The sequence below is a fragment of the Squalius cephalus genome (genome assembly GCF_949319135.1).
Source record: "Squalius cephalus genome assembly, chromosome: 11".
In the NCBI taxonomy this organism is placed as follows: domain Eukaryota; kingdom Metazoa; phylum Chordata; class Actinopteri; order Cypriniformes; family Leuciscidae; genus Squalius; species Squalius cephalus.
Genome location: NC_137132.1, coordinates 10,509,148 through 10,526,870, shown reverse-complemented (window position 1 = coordinate 10,526,870; position 17,723 = coordinate 10,509,148). Strand labels below are relative to the sequence as shown.

Here is a 17,723-nt window from a genome sequence, read left to right as displayed (position 1 = left end):
CCTACCCATAACCCGAATCGTCACATATGGACGTTTTAGGGGTACCCTTTTCGTCGTATGTTGCCGTATGGTCAAGACCCGTCAGTATGTGACGTTTTTGGGTGAGACTGTGTTAGTCAATGCAGAAATGGTACATTTACACCGTGTCTAACTACACACAACATGCAATAAAAGGTATCTTTTCCATGTTAATCAGAGTTTTTTCCCAACCAGCCGCGACGGCGACACGCGACGATTCTATTTTAGAAACGGTTTCTATTTTTCTGTGACGTCGCGCTGGAACAACAAACACAAAGTGTGGCAAATGAAAATCTCAGGTACTGTTTATGTGCTTTATTTAATGTTAAAAGCGTGTAATGTGACTTTGAATAACATTTAGTGCTCCAGCTTTGTAGCTGTAAAAGCAACAATGGATAATTCACCTCAGATCTTGAAATTAAACAAATGGAAACAAGAACGTTCAAACTGTGAACAAACAAGTGTATTCTTTGACAAAGATAGTTTTAGTAACTCAGTAGCCTATGTATTTGAATAATGTTTAAATGGTGTAATATTTGTGAATTTGATTATGTAACCTACTTATCCACACTTTGGTCAGATTTTTTTTTACATGGCTACATGTTCATTTAATATTTTACTTCTTGTTGTTATAATTTGTTTTACATACTCTGACCTGTACCACAAATGCCTTGTATTTGTCTTGTACTCTTTGCACTGTAGGACTTGTAGGTCTGTAATGGAACTATATATATATATATATATATATATATATATTTAAATAACAAACAAAAAAAGTCTTAAAGTCTTCAGACGGGTACAATGGTCATTTTTAAACTTATTTTTGCAAAGAAACGCAGGGTGTTTCACTTACTTCAGCCTTAGCATCATGAGCCAAGTAATATTAACAACAATTACCAGTGTGTACATTAGCATTAGCATGTAGTAATTAGCATGTATATCAAAAAATAGGAATTTAATTATTAGTATATGTCCAGAGTTCAGATAGCTTTACTGCTTGAAAGTCCTTGTAAAGTTTTAAATTAAACGGTTGTCTTCCCTTGTATGAGTGAGCGTCAGTAGTCATGAGTCGCACTGGAGTGACGTCAACTCCCCTCTTCGATTGATTGGCTAGAGGAGGAGCTGTCAATCTAGAACTAGTGGACCAATGGTGACGCTTAAGCCCGCCCCTAATTTACATGAAACTCGAACTGCAACATTTGGAAAAGCAAGCGCAGAACGTGGAAAGAAGAGCGAAGCGAAAAAACTGCACAAGAGTACAAAAGAGTAAAATATGAGCAGAAAATGTAAGAGAGCACAAAGTACAGAGTAATAAAACCAAGGAAAACATAATTTTTAAGAAAACATGAACATAAGTTTAACTTTTGTGCAATATCATTTTTAATGTGTTTAAAGTTTCTATTTATGCTTGTTATTTTTTATTCACGCTTATATTTTGATCCGTGACCACGTTGTTTGCTATTCTGATCATTTTGCTTTACTTTTTTTCAGTTTGTGCAATATATTTTTACATGCGTTTTTAAATTTTTGATTCACGCTTCTTATTTTTTGATCCGTGACCACAATACTTTTGATGGGATATTGCTCCCATAGGTTTGCTGTTGTTTTTGACAGAGCACAGAGCAGTGGACCATCTACAGCTTCATATGCATAGATATGAGTCACACACTCTCTCCAAGTCTCCATGCGCTCTTCTTCTTCCTTCACACAAACTCCAAGTCATCCGAGCGCCCTCGGAGTGCAGTCTCATCTGTACCCCAACGCAGAATGAAATCGATAGCAGTGTCGGATGAAAAGCCCCAGATAAATACTGCATGCTGGGCAATGTCATATGAAAAAAGCAAAAGTTAAAGAGCAGCAGTCTTTATGCCATTCTAAACACTGATCCTGAGTCAGTGAAGTGGACACCTTTGTGCATGGAGAGTGCATCAGTGAATCAGCCTGCTGGAGCGGAGCCGCAGAGGGTCATCTGGGGCAAAAGCGTCCAGACAGCCCGATGCTGCTGGTCTGGTAAAAAGCCTTGTATTCTGGGTAGCCTTGTTTAGCAATGCATGCCGATTCTCCATGGAGGCTGTGCGCTCAGCACAAACAGTCACCCCTGCAGTGCACAGGGCACATACACCGTTTTTTTTTGCTTTTACTGTATAAGACTGTCAAGATAAACAGGAATGCGGACAGGAAAGTCACAAAATATAAGAGAAAAAGCCCCATGTAACTTTAAGCACAAAGAATATATAATGTTATTAAATAAATATTTTTTCCCCTCAAGAGTATTTACGACCCTGGACAACAAAACTTCAATTTTTTTAACATTGAGATTTATACATCAGATGAAAGCTGAATAAATAAGCTTTCCATTGATGTATGGTTTGTTAGGATAGGACAATATTTGGCCGAGATACAACAATTTGATAATCTGGAATCTGAAGGTGCAAAAAAATCGAAACATTGAGAAAATCACATTTAAAGTTGTCCATTTATGTTCGCGATTTTGCTGCATTCACTCACAGAAATATTTGTTTTATATATTTACGGTCAGAAATTTACTAAATATATTCATGGAACATGATCTTTACATGATTTTTGGCATAAAAGAAAAATAAATAATTTTGACCCATACAATGTATTGTCGGCTATTGCCTCAAATATAGCCGTGTGACTTGTGACTGGTTTTGGGATCCAGGGTCACATATTGTATTCATAACTCAATATCTATTTTAACCGACCCGTTCAAATTTCCTGATTCATGTACATTTAATTATTGGGTTAGTTCACACAAAATGTTTTATTCTGTCATCAATCACTCCCCTTCATGTCGTTCCAGAACCGTAAGACTTTCATTCATCTTCTGAACACAAATGAAGATTTTGATGAAATTTGAGAGTTTTTTGTCCCTCCACTGACAGCTACGCAACTACCAGTTTGCTTCAAAAAGTTCATAAAGAGATTGTAAAACTAATCCATATGAATTAAGTGGTTTAGTCCAGATTTTCTGAAGAGACTGTTTCGCTTTATTTGATGAACAGATTGAATTTAGGCTTTTATTCACATATAAACATTAAGCAGCAAAGATAAACTGAACATGCTTGTCACGCAACAAAAAAGACAACACGAGAATGAACCTCATTGGTTCTTGCTGAAGCTCAAACGTGTTGCGTAACACGAGAATGAACCTCATTGGTTCTCGCACGTCAAGTAAACATGCTTGAGCTTCCGTTTACCACAACTGATGTATGAATTGATGAATGTTTATATGTGAATAAAAGTCTAAATTCAGTCTGTTCATCATATAAAGTGATTGAGTCTCTTCGGAATATTTGGACTAAACCACTCAATTCATATGGATAAGTTTTATGATCTTTTTATGAACTTTTTAAAGGGTCAAAGTGTTGCACAGATTTCATCAAAAGCTCTTTATTTGTTTTTCGAAGATGAACGAAAGTCTTACTGGTTTGGTACGACATGAGGCTGAGTAATTAATGACAGCATTTTAATTTTTGGGTGAACTAACCCTTTAAGGTTTCAGTTTTACAATGGATATTACGATTTTGCAGTGTAAACAAATAGTTGAATCATTTAAGGATCAAGCTATTATTTTTGTGTAATATTCCTTTTCAAACCATTATGAGCCAAAACACCAAAAATATGACATTGGGAACCTCAAGTGGTCATGATGATTTTAAAGACTCGCAAATATTCTTTTTAACACAGAGACAAATGGAAAGAACCAAACTGGTTTCTAGTTACTTCAGATGATACAGAATTTAAAATTTATTTTCATAAAAACTTCCAATTATTATATCTAGCTAAACCCACCAATGGGTCAGACTCAGAGTAGTGAACAGATATAACAAACAGCTGAAATAAAGGGTTCAAACTGATAGTTTGATCAACTGTAGCTCTCTGATCAATCTGATAGATGTGCTTTGCCTTGTGCTATTGCCAAGAAAAGAATCCCAAAATCTCTCTCTCTGTCTCTCTATATATATTTATCCATAATGAGAAGACCTTCATTAATATGCATATCCACAGAAACAGCACAGAACAAAGGAATGCTTTAGATCAACTCACAGAAGAAACCCTAATTAAGAAAAATGATTGAAGAATTGCCCATAATTATACTTTTAATTATGCACACTCACAAAAAAGACAAAAAAACATGACCGCGAGTAGAAAACGCATCCCAGTTTCCAAGTGTATGACAATTTATAAATATCTGCCTAGAAAAATTTTAATACGCCCTATTTATCTGATCCACCGCTTGTCAGTCTAGATTTGGAGCTGGTTCTAGATACAGTATCTTTACATCTAATTCCCCAGAGAAAAAGATAGAAACACGTCTTGCTTCCAAATTACAAGCAGGGCAAGTGCGTGATGAATGATGAATGAGATATTTAGCACGATAGGGCACAAACAAACAGGCACTATCCGGAGGGAATATATTGAAATGTGAGTAAAATGAGGCAAGTTGTCAGTTACACCAAAGTTCCTTTAAGGCAAGTCATTTCACTCGGAGGCCATCTTTGAAACGCCCCTTGGGCTGTTGTTTCAGTCATGCAAGTACAGCTCTTATCTCTTTGAATGGGGAAACTTTGAATTCTCCAAAGCTGCTCACCAAGCTTATGATTAAATTTCATATTTGAAATCATCAATTAAATCTGACGACAACGGTCTCATAAATTCACTTTCTTAACACTCACATCATGACAAAAAACTACACAGCCAGCCTAAAAACATTCAATGCACATTTGCAGTATAGCAACCGGAGCTTCTAACGGCAGCTGCAGTGACGCAATCAATTTACCAATTGGCGATTGGCTCTTTTATTTAGAAGGCGGGACTTATTCCGTCATATTGCACAATGCATTTTCTCCCATTCATAGCAATATAAAGTACACCGTCTTTGTATAAAGTCTTTGGTTACACTTTTACAGCAGGCCTGTACAGTAGTTTGGTTCATGATGTTGAATGTAAGTGAGCTAATTGCACATTCTCTTTTATGTTATTCATCAATTTATGTTACACTCACTTGAATCCATTTGTCTGGAATGGCCATGGACAGGCGATAGTCAAAACCGAGACCTCCTTCTTTGACTGGACGGCAAATGGTGGGCATACCGGACACATCCTTAAAAAACAATGACACAACAATAATGGAGAGGTTAGAAATATTGTTAAAGGAATAACTCAGTCAAAAATAAAGTGTGGACTGGGTATGTGGCTCAAAATGGCAAAAGTAGCATAAAAGTATTTTAAAAGTGATTCATACGACTTGTGCACTTGTCTTTAGAAGCCATATTATGACATTTAAAATATGTACATAGTAATTTTTTTCTTTTGAAAAACAAAAAATGAATGTATTCAAAGTAAGTATTTAAAGAAATATTTTAATATGTAGTATAGTAATAGTAATGTGTTTGAAAAATATGATTGATATAATACAACTAATTAATATAATGATGAAATCAAATTGATTTATATACATGGAATGTATATCCTAAAAACATTTTATGCGTTAAAAATGAATAATGCATTTTTAAAAATAAAGAGATATGTCTAATACAATAAAATTAAAATTTAATGATGACTCCAGTCATATCTGGCCTAATAAAAAAATATACTGTATGTATATGCATGGAGTGGATCTTAAAAAAATCCTTAAATAATTGTATACATTAAAAATGGTTAATGTATTTGAAAAATATGTTTTGAAATGTAAAATATAATGATGACTCCAGTCATATCTGGCATAATAAAAGTTAATTTATTTATAAACATGGAGTGGGTCGCCTCACGGGGGCGTACACGTTGGGATCACATGACCAGCCAAATGTGTTATTGCTGACAAAATCAAAAAACTCATCCATTTTTGCTAGTAATTTCGTTGACTAGATTAGCAGTGGTCTCCAGCCATGCTAGTCTTTTCTGCAGGGTATCACATAATATGCAGTGCTGTGCAAAATGGAATTAAACGATGAATACAAAAAGTAGCTTTCAGCACTGTGGTCCTAGTTTTAGTTATATTTGTAGTCAGTTTTTATGCTATTTAATTGTTTCCTGCAATGTAAGCAAACTGTAGTATTCACAGTCCAGCTCTATCAATGGAGCTCATAAAAGAGAATTAGATGATATCTCTGGTGGGCACTGTCCACTAATTACAAAACACAGAACAAAGTAAGTAAAAAGTAAGTGGTCTCATTAATCATGGCTTTAGACAGAGCCACTGAGTGCTAATTTAATGCACTGTGTCCCGTTGGCTCTGAAGGTTAATTCTGTCTTTGTGGAGTTGGGATACAGTGTCGCTGTTGACAAGATTAAGGTTATCGAGCCATGACTAAAGGTATTGTGGTCATTTCGGATGATTCCGCCGCATATTTAGAACAAGTACAGCAAGAGAGACGCCTTTCTACTAATTTAAATAGTTATTCACTGATAATCTTCAGATCTCATTTGTGCTTTTGCATATTTAAACTAGCACAAGTTGTTGACAGTGTTTTAATGTTCCAAAATGTAATATGTGAATTACATAAATATTTCTGGTATGGACACTTTTCACTACTACTTTTTATTAGTATATTGTCACAGTCAGGTGGAAACTTTGTATCTACATAAATATATATGTTTTTAAATGAATCATTACTATTGGTCACCATTTATGTATGTCAGTGGGATTTGCAAATATTTAACCAATGAAAAGTATTAAAAAGAGCTTGTGACTGAACCTTGTAACTCCATTGGATCCTCAAACTGTCAGTCAAACCTCATAACTTCACTCACCTCTATTGTGAATGAAGTGTCGCACGCAATTTGGATTCTCTCTGCTTGTTTGCAAGGCAAGTGTAAATAAAGACAAGTCATATTTTTGCAGCTTTAAGTATAAGCCATGGCTTTTGGGAACTTACTGTAGTATTACTGTCATTTCAAAGCATCAGAATAAGAACAGGAGCAATTCCGTTAAAGAACTGCTGACATTTCATAAATACTCTTCATGCTCAGCTTCTATGTTCAGTGTATTTCAGAAGAAAACATATGGCTTACCTCTGCAATAGTGATGCAGTCTTTATTGAGAGTGTGCAAAATATGGTTTGCCAACATGAGGTACACAAGAGAGTCCTCATCTACTTGAAGTCCAAAGTATTCAGCATAATCCCCAGAAAATCCTGACCCTGAGCATCAAGGAACATGAAGTTGAAATCAGATATAACATAATTGACAGTTACATTTTTATAATTACCTAGCAAATACACAAAACTTATTTTAAAAAGAGCTACACTGTTTTTTAAGTGAGTCTAATGTCATATTTCATTAAAAGCAAGTAGGATTTAGTCAAAGCGATTGCAAACCTACCCATGTTCATTAGCAGTGGTAGAAAATTTAAAAGAAAAGAGAAAAAATGTCACGGTAACCTTTGCCACTCAATTTGTGTAATTAATTTCTTGCTTGAAAGAACTCGTATCACATGCTTTTCCTTCTTAATTCCGTTCATTTATGAGAGTTTACTTAACACGCTCACTGTTTATTGAAAATGCCCTTGGAATGATCACTCGTCCAAGAAAAGGCTTTTCTACCTGTTCTACAATAAGAGTCTCTGACATTTACAGGGGGAGAATGTTATTGTGTATGGTAATCATAAGTAAAGTACATCAAGTGCGTAATTTTCCATGGACGTACCGATCCCATGATGATGGTAGAGCATAGATGTGACTCCATCGAACCGGAATCCATCGAATCTGTACTCCTCCATCCACCAGCGCAGGTTTGACAGGAGGAAACGCAAGACCTCCCAGCTACACAAACACAAACAGTTATTATGCAATTCTGACATGAATACTAAAAACTGTGCACACACACACCTTAATTTTCGTTATACGTTTCGTTATGATGGCATGCCGTAAACATATCTATTGCTTAAGCACCTGTAAGCTAACATGATCATCAAACATTAAACAGCATGTCAATCAAAACTGCTTAATGTAACCGGATAAAATGTCGATCCGATGAAGAGATACAGGACTGTGCAGCTTTGGGTGTGTTGACGGACTCAATCTACTTGTCCAAAAAAACAACAACTTGATTTTCTCAGTTTTTTGTTAAAAATGTTGCTTGATTTTAAATTAAACTTGCCGACATTCAAGTGAAGTCTTTTGAAAAAAAGAATGCATGAAGCTAGAATTAATGTTTTGTTTTTGTAAGCAAAGGTATTATATGTTTTATGATACAAAATATTCTGGAAGTTACGAAAGTTTTGTGAAATTGATCAAAAATGCTGGTGGTGGCAGGTAACTTTAAACAAAAAAAGCGCTGGATGGGAAAGAGTTGATATATTTTAATTTGAACTACCAATATATTAAGCATATTTGCTCATGACTTCTGAATAAACATTATTTTAAAGCAGTGTTCTTCAACATTACTGCATTGGTCCACCAACTATTGTTTGATGTAACAATTATGCGTTTAACCAGCAAAAGCTTAAAGTTCAGGTCAATGTAGTTTATGACTGAAAAGCCATTAAAATAATGGTAACACTTTATTTTAGTGCCACCGTTACGTTACATGCAGTTACTATAGTAATAACTATAAATTATGCATAATTACACGCAACTAACCAAACCTTAATTTAGAAAGTACAAGTCTCTCGGTAGTCCATCGATGTCGATGATGACGAAAGTATTAATATTACTCTGTTACAATGTAATTATACATTTAAATACTAAGAATTGATGTCCAATGTAACATTATAAAGTACTATTTATAAATACCTTAATATACTAATAAATGCATGTTATCATACAGGCTTAAAATATATTACTCAAATGTATACAATACGTAACAGAGGGTCTCTGTCCTGTCTCACTGTTTTAAATTGTTACTCCAAACTTTTTTAATAAGACCAGCATTCAGTTTATCGTAATGAATGGAGGAGTTTCTGTTATACAGTGATTATGTGTACAAAACTTTCTGGAAGACCTGAGTTGTGGCTCCAGGTTCTCAGGCACCAGGCAATATAATTAATCCAGCTGACATCATCACTTTCTGGGATGTGTTGCTTCCCAGATGGCGAGAACTCTGCACTGCCTGGAAGTGCGGTATTATTGCGTTGACAGAGTTAGGATTTCACATGATACAGAGTGAAACAAACCTCCTGATAGTGCAGCGAGCATCGATCACAACTACACTCATGATACAGCACCGCACAGACTATTTGGCTCTAGAATTTAAACAAAATCCCTTTGTTTTTGCTCTTTCTAGTAGGAAAAGGCTTCTCAACTTCAACGGATTATTAAAACATTATGTGAAAGGTGAAATCAATGTGATGATCCATAAAAATTGGTATCATTGAGTGAGTGACTATAACTGCTGGAACTGTCTGTTTGCATTAAAGGGATTGTTCAAAGATATTTCACCAAGTACAACATGTTCCTGGATCAACACCTTTGATGATCCTGGAACAACATTTCAATTAACCAATCAGATTTGAGGGACAAGTTTACAGTTTATGTCAAGTTTAGGCTTACAACCAGGCTTAGTTGCTTCTACATCAGTGTTATTCGCCTATCATTTCCCTCTGGTTTTAGGGACAAGTTACTCGTAGGGTTAGGACTTCTGACAGGAATTTTGTTCCAGGATCAACCAAATATGTTGACCCAGAAACATGTCTTACTTGCCAAAATCAAGGTGACCCTAAAGAGAGTTGTTCACTTGAATCATTACAAATTGAGCCAGACGGTTCTTGGTTTGAATTTGGAGAATTGTTCACTCGAAAACCACTGATTCACTCTGATTTGTGAACGAAAGTCTTTTGTTCACGAATCAGATAATGCAAATCAAGACCAAATACCAATCCAAGTTGAACATAACAGCAGAGATGATACGGTATGTGACTAAATATTCGAATAGTGTGGTTAGTTAAGGTGTGGTCACAGTTACCACTCACTCTTAAAAATAAAGGTGCCAAAAGGGGCTTTTCGCTGAGATACCATAGAAGAAAAATTTGTGGGTTTCCTGAAGAAGTTCTTAAAAGAACCTCTATTTTTTAGTGTGAAGAACATTTAAAAACTCTAAATAAGCTTTTTTCCACTAAAAGAACATTTTGTGAAATGGATGTTAAAGGTTCATGGAACCATAGATGCCAATAAAGAAGCTTTATTTTTAAGAGTGCTGTTCGGCAAATTTTTCACAGTCAAAATTTCAATAGGAATACATGCGATTGCCAATTTTGCATGAGGGTAAAAGATGTCCCTACACATTTTTCATAACAGGTTCAAGTTGACCAACAGAAAGCTGCTTGGTTTGAAAGTGACTTCTGTGTGAGTTGTGCTTCATTCATTGCTACTCTAACTGACAAATTTTGTCCGCAGAAGTTTGGTAAAAAATTGTAACACAAAAGAAGATATTTTGAAGAATGTTGGTAACCAGACAGTTGACGGTAGCCATTGACTTCTATATTCTTTTTTTGTTTTCCCTACTATGGAAGTCAAAGGCTACCGTCAACTGTATGATTACCAACAATCTTCAAAATATCTTCTTTTGTGTTCATTATTCTACTTTCATTTTTGGGTGAACTATCCCTTTAAGAACCTAAAAAATGTGGTTGTGAACCCCTGCGGTAATTTACGCCTTAATTTATGCAAATGTTTCGAAACCCCCTTGGTAATTTTTTGAAAAGCTGCACATACATGTGGGACTCAATCTATGTTCAAAACCTCTATGAATACCAATACGCTCAAGCTATAGTGAATCCTCATCAGGCATCCCAATCAGCTTCCTGTGGCATGCGGCTGTGAGCATAAATTATCCGTCAGGATGAGAAATTGGAATCAACTCATCTCTAAAGTATGTCTGTATCCTGGTGTTTGGATGATATGTGTAGGCACTTGTGACCAGCCCCCTCCAGCTGAGCATCCTCAACAACTTGGAGTAATGGCCACGTTGCCATAGAAACTTTGTTAAAATGCGAGCGCAGGGGTCCTCTGGCACCGTGAGAAGCACACACAGAACAAGGTAAAGCACCTCAACCGTGTGAAGCCAAATTAAAGAGCGCGAAAGAACACCATCATCATGCCTGAGAGTTTTATAAATGCCAGGTGCTCCGATTCGTGGTACAGCATCCTTAATGTTATTGTCAGAAGAAGGACAATGTGACACTTACGATGCTGCCGGGTCTGGCCGGAACGATAGCTAGCATTAATCCTACATCTTAAACTGTATTCAACTGCACGAACGCACTTCAACCTCCATTCTTCTCTTCTAAACTTCTACAACAATGCCAAAAGGCCCAGGTAGCAGAAAATGAGAAAAATATGGAAATGAACCATCTTTTGACACTCACACTGGAACTTGAAGCTATTCAGAATAACTTATGAACCTCCACGCACATGCAAGTCTGCAGAACTGTGAAGATGCCTGATAACATTAGCTTGCTATAAGGAGCAACAGCCTTCATTTGAAGTCATTCCATGCTTTGCCTGATGTATTCAGTGCCGTGCTGATCTAGGCAGCAACATTCATGTATGCTAAATCAAATATATGGATACAAGTCCCCGTCGGACAGGCGCAAATCCCCCAAAGCTTCTTCCAGGACTGAGCAGTTTCCAATTGTTTCTGCATGAGGAGTGAATCAGGCGCCGGGGTGGATTGTAGTTTTCCAATCCACAGGGGAAATGCTGATACAGATCTCCCCGCCGTCGTTTCATAAAGTTGCAAATGGCGAGTTTGCAACTCAGGATTTGCTATCGCAATATTATGGGGCTGTGGTAATCTGATAAGTGTGCGGCATGGGTGCTCACGCAGAGCTGTGAGCGATAAATAGATTATACTGTGATCAACACACATAGCAAAGGCCAAATACACAATGCGTTATCGTGGGACTGAGGTAATGCCTCCCTGAGCAGGGCCATGAAAAAGCTGCACCTGCACATTAAAGCCATAAGAACAGCTGTTATTCCTTATGGGCAAGGAAGGGTACACGGTGGGTAAAAAGTCTTCAGGTGAGATGGTCTGTGAAGATAAAGCAGGGATACTCAACTTTGGAAAGCTCAGGGGCCACACAGAAGAGTCCATGCAGAATGAGGTATGCAGACCATGGTTGGTGTGTGATGTGATCAAAATGGCATAGATAAATAACAGGTCCTACTCCAAATATATCATAATAAAATGACAAATAATTTGATTAAATTAATTGATCATGTTTATTACTGTGAGCATAGCACATCATAAAAAAATGACAATGATGACTAAAAATGAATACGTCCAACACTTGCTGTTTTGTGTTTGATGCACATTTAACAGGATCTTCTATATATAAGGAATGAAATATGAATTAAGCATTAGATTAAATTTAGTAAACAGTCATCTTGAAAAAGGAAATGACAACAAGCAATTCCAAGGGGGTCCTCGCACCATCTGTGCTTGGGCCCTAAAAAGTTAATCTTGCAGTTGCCTACAGTAAAATCAGCAAAGACCTCCAAGCAAAAAGACATATGCATTGTGATAAGTGGAAATTTCATAAATCATATTAAAAGTATACTTCAACTTTCTGAAGAGCATAGATAATTCACTACTTGGGAGCAGAAGACATGTAGTAGAACATATACGTTTTGGGGGGAAAGGTCTTACAAAGTCATAAATCTATATGATAATATATCAACTTTATAGGGTTAACATAGAATGAACACAGGACTGTAAATTGCAGTTACCACAATGTTGACATCACACAGGCCACCAAATGGCTTGAGGCCAGCGTTTTGAGTATCGCAGGGGTGAAGGAACCAGTTACTGACAACACTATGTCTAGAAATTGACAAATGGGCCAGTTTTCGCCTTAACCAGATTACATACAATTTCAAGGGTGTCTGGAAGGACGGTAAAATGCTGTTTCATTTGATTATGAGTCTCCCTTCGTGATTTCCCAACATCGCTACCATTTACCATGAGCATTCAATGACAACATACACAATGAATATCAATGAAATGGCATGCATTGGTAGTCAAGTCTTTCAGTGCAAGAAAGAAAAAAGCCATGTGACATTTCCAGAAAGCCAAATAGCTGATAATCTGCCTCAACACCACATGTATCCTTGGGGAAAGAATGACAGGAAAAAGACAAGTGTGATGATAAACATAAAATGACCTTGCTTCACAGTATGCCTAATATGTCATAAGCACTGGTTCACAGACAGTCACGAATTAACACTACAAGAATACTCTAAAACCGAGGATAATCTCTCAGCGGGGATACACTGACCTTATTTGCATTTGCTCTACCTGATATTGTTATCCAGTCTCAGGTGTAAGGAAGATCGCAGGAAGAGGAAAGGTATAAATCCCTGTATCCTCAACATTACAGTCAACCTGCATGAGGACAAATAAATTTACAACCTTGACAGGTCATTTCACACAAGGCGCAGCGGTGAAACGACGGCATCTGACAGTCTGAGAGATGGCAAACAGCCGGGCCTTGTGGGAAACGACGGTTGAGGCACCTCATTTCACGCATCTCACATGCTGCGCCTGTCCTATCTGCAAAACGGCTTCTTCACTCATTCAATAAGAGACAAGCAGCGCAGATTAATGTTTATTGGGGAAGAGATGGATAACACCTGGACAAAATGATGTGACAAGTGCCATCGTCGTATCATTTATTTATTTATTATGTTTTGTTGCATAGAGGGCTCTGGAATTCATCCAAAACTGTCAGAATTAGCATTCTTCATTGACATCCAGTGTGCCTCTGGTGAATTCCAGGCATTTGTCTCAATAGAAAGTTTATTAAGTCTCACGGAGAGGTGTTGGGTGAACATGCAACGTGTTCTGATGTGGAATGAATATTCTGTGGAAACGTGGCTGGGGAACCTCATGAACTTTATCCACTGTTGTCACTGGAAATCTTTCACAAAGGCCAAGTATAATTCACGCTTATTGCACAGCATACCAAGCGTGCCCCATGAAGTCATTAAACCTGCGCATTCCTCTTAGTTCAGATTTCAAAAAAAGAGCAATAGCATTGGTGAATGTAATGCATGATCGAAATGTGAGACCACAAAAGAAGCTAGCCTCGGGTCTGGCTCCGTTTGATGTGCAGAGGGATTTCCGGTGATGACTGATGAAAAATGGATGCAAATGAGCCAATACAGCAGGACACTGGAGGAAGGGATGGATAAGCGTGGAAAGAGCCTTCTGAAGTCACACATCTGAGACCTCTCGAGCGCCAGAGAGAGGGCAGACGTTGGCGATGGCCAAGAGGAAGTGCGCCTGCCCTTCAGGAGACGGGTGGAGAGGAGCGTCGTGGCGGCACAGAGGATTAATTTACTCGCCTTCACAAGGTGTCCTTGCAGCTCTTTGAAACAGCCTATTAGAGGAGCCACAGGAAGCCATGAAGTGCGGCCCAGCGGATGTCTCTGGGCTAGTTAGATCTCTACCACAAGATCTCAAACACTGGCTGTTCGCATTTCCCTGTAGATGCCATCGAGACACGGAGCTTAACAGAGCTAAACAGATTATGCACCAGATGTTTCCATAAAATCACCTTGTGTTAATGACTTTTGCATGTCAAAACGATGGGTTCTACACGTTGAAGATGAGGCAAACATGGAAACTAGATCTTAATACATAATTCGTTATGAATTTTAATAGACTGTTCTGATAGAACAAGAAACACAAATCTCAATGATCGGATTTTGCCCGAACAACCAGCAAGGTTCTACAGCAGGGGCTTGCTCTTTTTAAGTTGGATTTTTTGGGCATTTTTGCCTAAAATTGATATAATTTAGAGGAGACATGAAGAAATGAGAGGAGAGAGAGAAGTGGGATCAGGAATGGACATTGAGCAGGGACTTGAACTCAGGTTGTGCTGTTTGTCAGAACTTTTTGTCGGTAATGGCTCTCACAGCAGATGCTTGCTTGCTAGTATATGTGGATCTGATGTAACCAACAAAGCATGTGGTTGAATGTGAAGGATTATTCTCCACCTGACCCACCACCCCATCTTTCAAGATCAAGTACACTCTCAAGACCATTTGACTGTTGACCGTTTTCTTCCAGTCAACAATTTGGTCTTGAAACGTCTTAGTACCAAGAAAGTAATTCCATAATGAATGGTTGATCAAGATCCCTCATTAAAAAAAAACACCAAAAAAAACCCCACCATTGGTAACTTTCACCAGCGCTTTCTGATCGTTTGTATAAAAGTTTCTTGATTAAACAATGCTGTGCCATCACAGTCGGCAGGGACGTCCCTTTCTGCGTTTCATAAGCAGGAATTAATAGAGAGCCCGACACTGAGATGCATCCAAACAAGCGGCAACAAGAAAAACAGACAAATGAACCGGCAATGACACCGGGGCGTTCCTCCAGGCTTTTACAAATGACTCTTCAGATGGCTGCTGGTTGTGGCATATGTCTGCTGTGCGTTTAATGAGTCCCTCTGAAAACGGCACAAGCTCAATAAGTATTGAAACTGCAGCTTGGCTCTTATTACGGAATCTCTGCGCCGTCTGACACTAACACTGGATAATGTATTGGCGGCAGCAGCTTTTGGCATGCGCTTATTAAATGTGGGTTCAAAAAGGCATTGATAGACTCCACGGAGGCGGCCGGTCTGTCTCTTAATGTGTGACGAGATGAGCTTATAGACGTGGAAGGAGAAGAAGAGAAACTTAATTATCACGCGCCGCGAGAGCACCAATCAAAAGGTTCGGCTTTACCGTGAGGGCCATTAGGGTCAGAGCCAGCTAGCGGCTAAAGTGGCATACTCTTTTGTAGAGCTTACCGCTGTGATGACAGTAATGATTTGGAGAACAGAGCGTTGGGCGGCATCCGTGGAGCCGCATACATTGTGTGTTTGACTGGAAGCCAGAACTGTTCAGAGCAAAGGATTGTAAACACGTCTCTGATACTGGGACACACAAGGGCACTCCGAGCTACTACAAATTTAAGAACCATTTATGTCAATTGCTGTTGTTCAATTCAAGTCTTTCATTACTGAAAATCTCACAGGGCATGTCTGATACGTGTTAAGCTAACATTAGAACACACACTGTTAGATGTCGACTGTCATACATGGGCTTTGTTCGTTTTGTTTCAAATGTATGTGCTCTTGACCAGGGATCTGCATGTTTCCGAGCTGTAAAATAAAAGGATAATGTCATTGCTTTCTAGGGAAAATGACATTAAATGTTAAACAGCCCTTCATAGAATTTCGGTGTTGATGCCAAAAAAAAGAAAGAAAAAAACCCCAGCTGTTACTGAATGATAATCAGAGCAGACTGCTATAAAAAGAAAATGCAAATGCTATGGGCATTAAATTCAGACTTATAGGCTATACATACATTTATTCACGTTTATACTCTATTATAGTTTGGTCCGCTTATAATGTTTGTTTGTTAGTTTAAGCTTTAAAGAGCCTAAAAGTATTTAATACTATTCAGTAGGGATTACTTTTCTATATGTTTGATGCTTTTTATAAATTTTTATGTATTTTTACTGGCAAAAACATCTCCATAATAAAATTCAGGCAGTGCAATGAGAAATTCAGATTTAGATACAGTATTTGACAAGGGTCAAAATAAACAAGCTTTATATTAAAACGGACAATTTTATTGCTGCTGAACCCTTTTTTTTTTTTCCCCAATATGTTTTTAACTACCCCGTCCTTCAATAAGCGCCTCTTTGCATAGACTCCATCACGGCTTCCCAAAATAAAAACACAAAACTGAAACAATTTCAGAAACTTACAGTCGTTTCACACGAACGTCCTTTTAGATATTAATGAGCAAACATGTTAACCATCAGCCATAAAAGACAAGTTTTTCATTTTTATCAGCTCTTTGTCTTCCAATTATGCACTGCCAACTGTAAACAGTATTCACACACATTATACACATATGCTTGATGTCAAAATTGTGATTTGGTATATCAGATTTGTTAAAAAAAAAGCCTAGTTAAGTGTCAACTCTGTTTTGACAGCAAACCAAACAGTTTTTTTTTGGAAACACTCCTACAGTTTGCTCTAATTTGTAAGTTTGTTTTCGAGAGTTTTTTCCATCAGAAAGAAAACAGATGCTCTAAATGAAACCTGTCAGAAGCAAACCCAAAATGAACTTTCTATTCAGCCAGGTGTCAAGAGCATCTCTCGAGATCTATTTCACCTACCCAAGATCTTTTGCTCCGACGAATAAGTGAAAATTTCATACTTGAGTGTTCTGAATGTCGATTCTGTATACACGTGGAAATACTTCTATGAGTGCACAAAAACAAAAAGAATGTGATATTTTTGTATCAAAAAGAAAGTCACTCATAACTTAAAAATCTAATGCATGTTCAACATACAAAGACCTGCAGAGTTCAGAGTGAGGTGAAAAAATTCCCAAAACACAGTTCCAGCTCTAAAATCTGATTGGACGTGTCATGTTCATTTTACAATAGCTGATTTACGCACACCTGTGGCTGTTATATTAAAGTCCATATGTTGATTTACACATATCTAAAGTAATGCTTATGAATGGTAATAGTTACATTAATTAATACATTATTTAAATGTGTAATTTTTTATAAAAAGCAGATTTTTAAAATCACATTTGAAGTTGATAAAAAAGCCATACAAATCCAAAATGGGCTGATTGCACATCTTCACCTATTACTAGTAACTATAAGTTATGCTTATACTAGAATACAATTAAAAATAGTAAAACTGATTGATTTTCATAAAA

General features: G+C 37.4%; 1 protein-coding gene across 1 annotated transcript in view; it reads right to left on the bottom strand.

Moving 5' to 3' along the window:
- The window catches only part of gbe1b (glucan (1,4-alpha-), branching enzyme 1b), a 149,185-nt gene that overhangs the window by 72,025 nt on the left and 59,437 nt on the right, over positions 1-17,723 (bottom strand). Inside the window, exons 8-10 of the mRNA XM_079885382.1 lie at positions 7,690-7,805; positions 7,057-7,184; positions 5,048-5,146 (exon numbers count right to left, since the gene is read on the bottom strand). Coding sequence (XP_079741508.1) covers positions 5,048-5,146; positions 7,057-7,184; positions 7,690-7,805 — 343 coding nt within the window. The remainder of the gene's footprint in view (positions 1-5,047; positions 5,147-7,056; positions 7,185-7,689; positions 7,806-17,723) is intronic.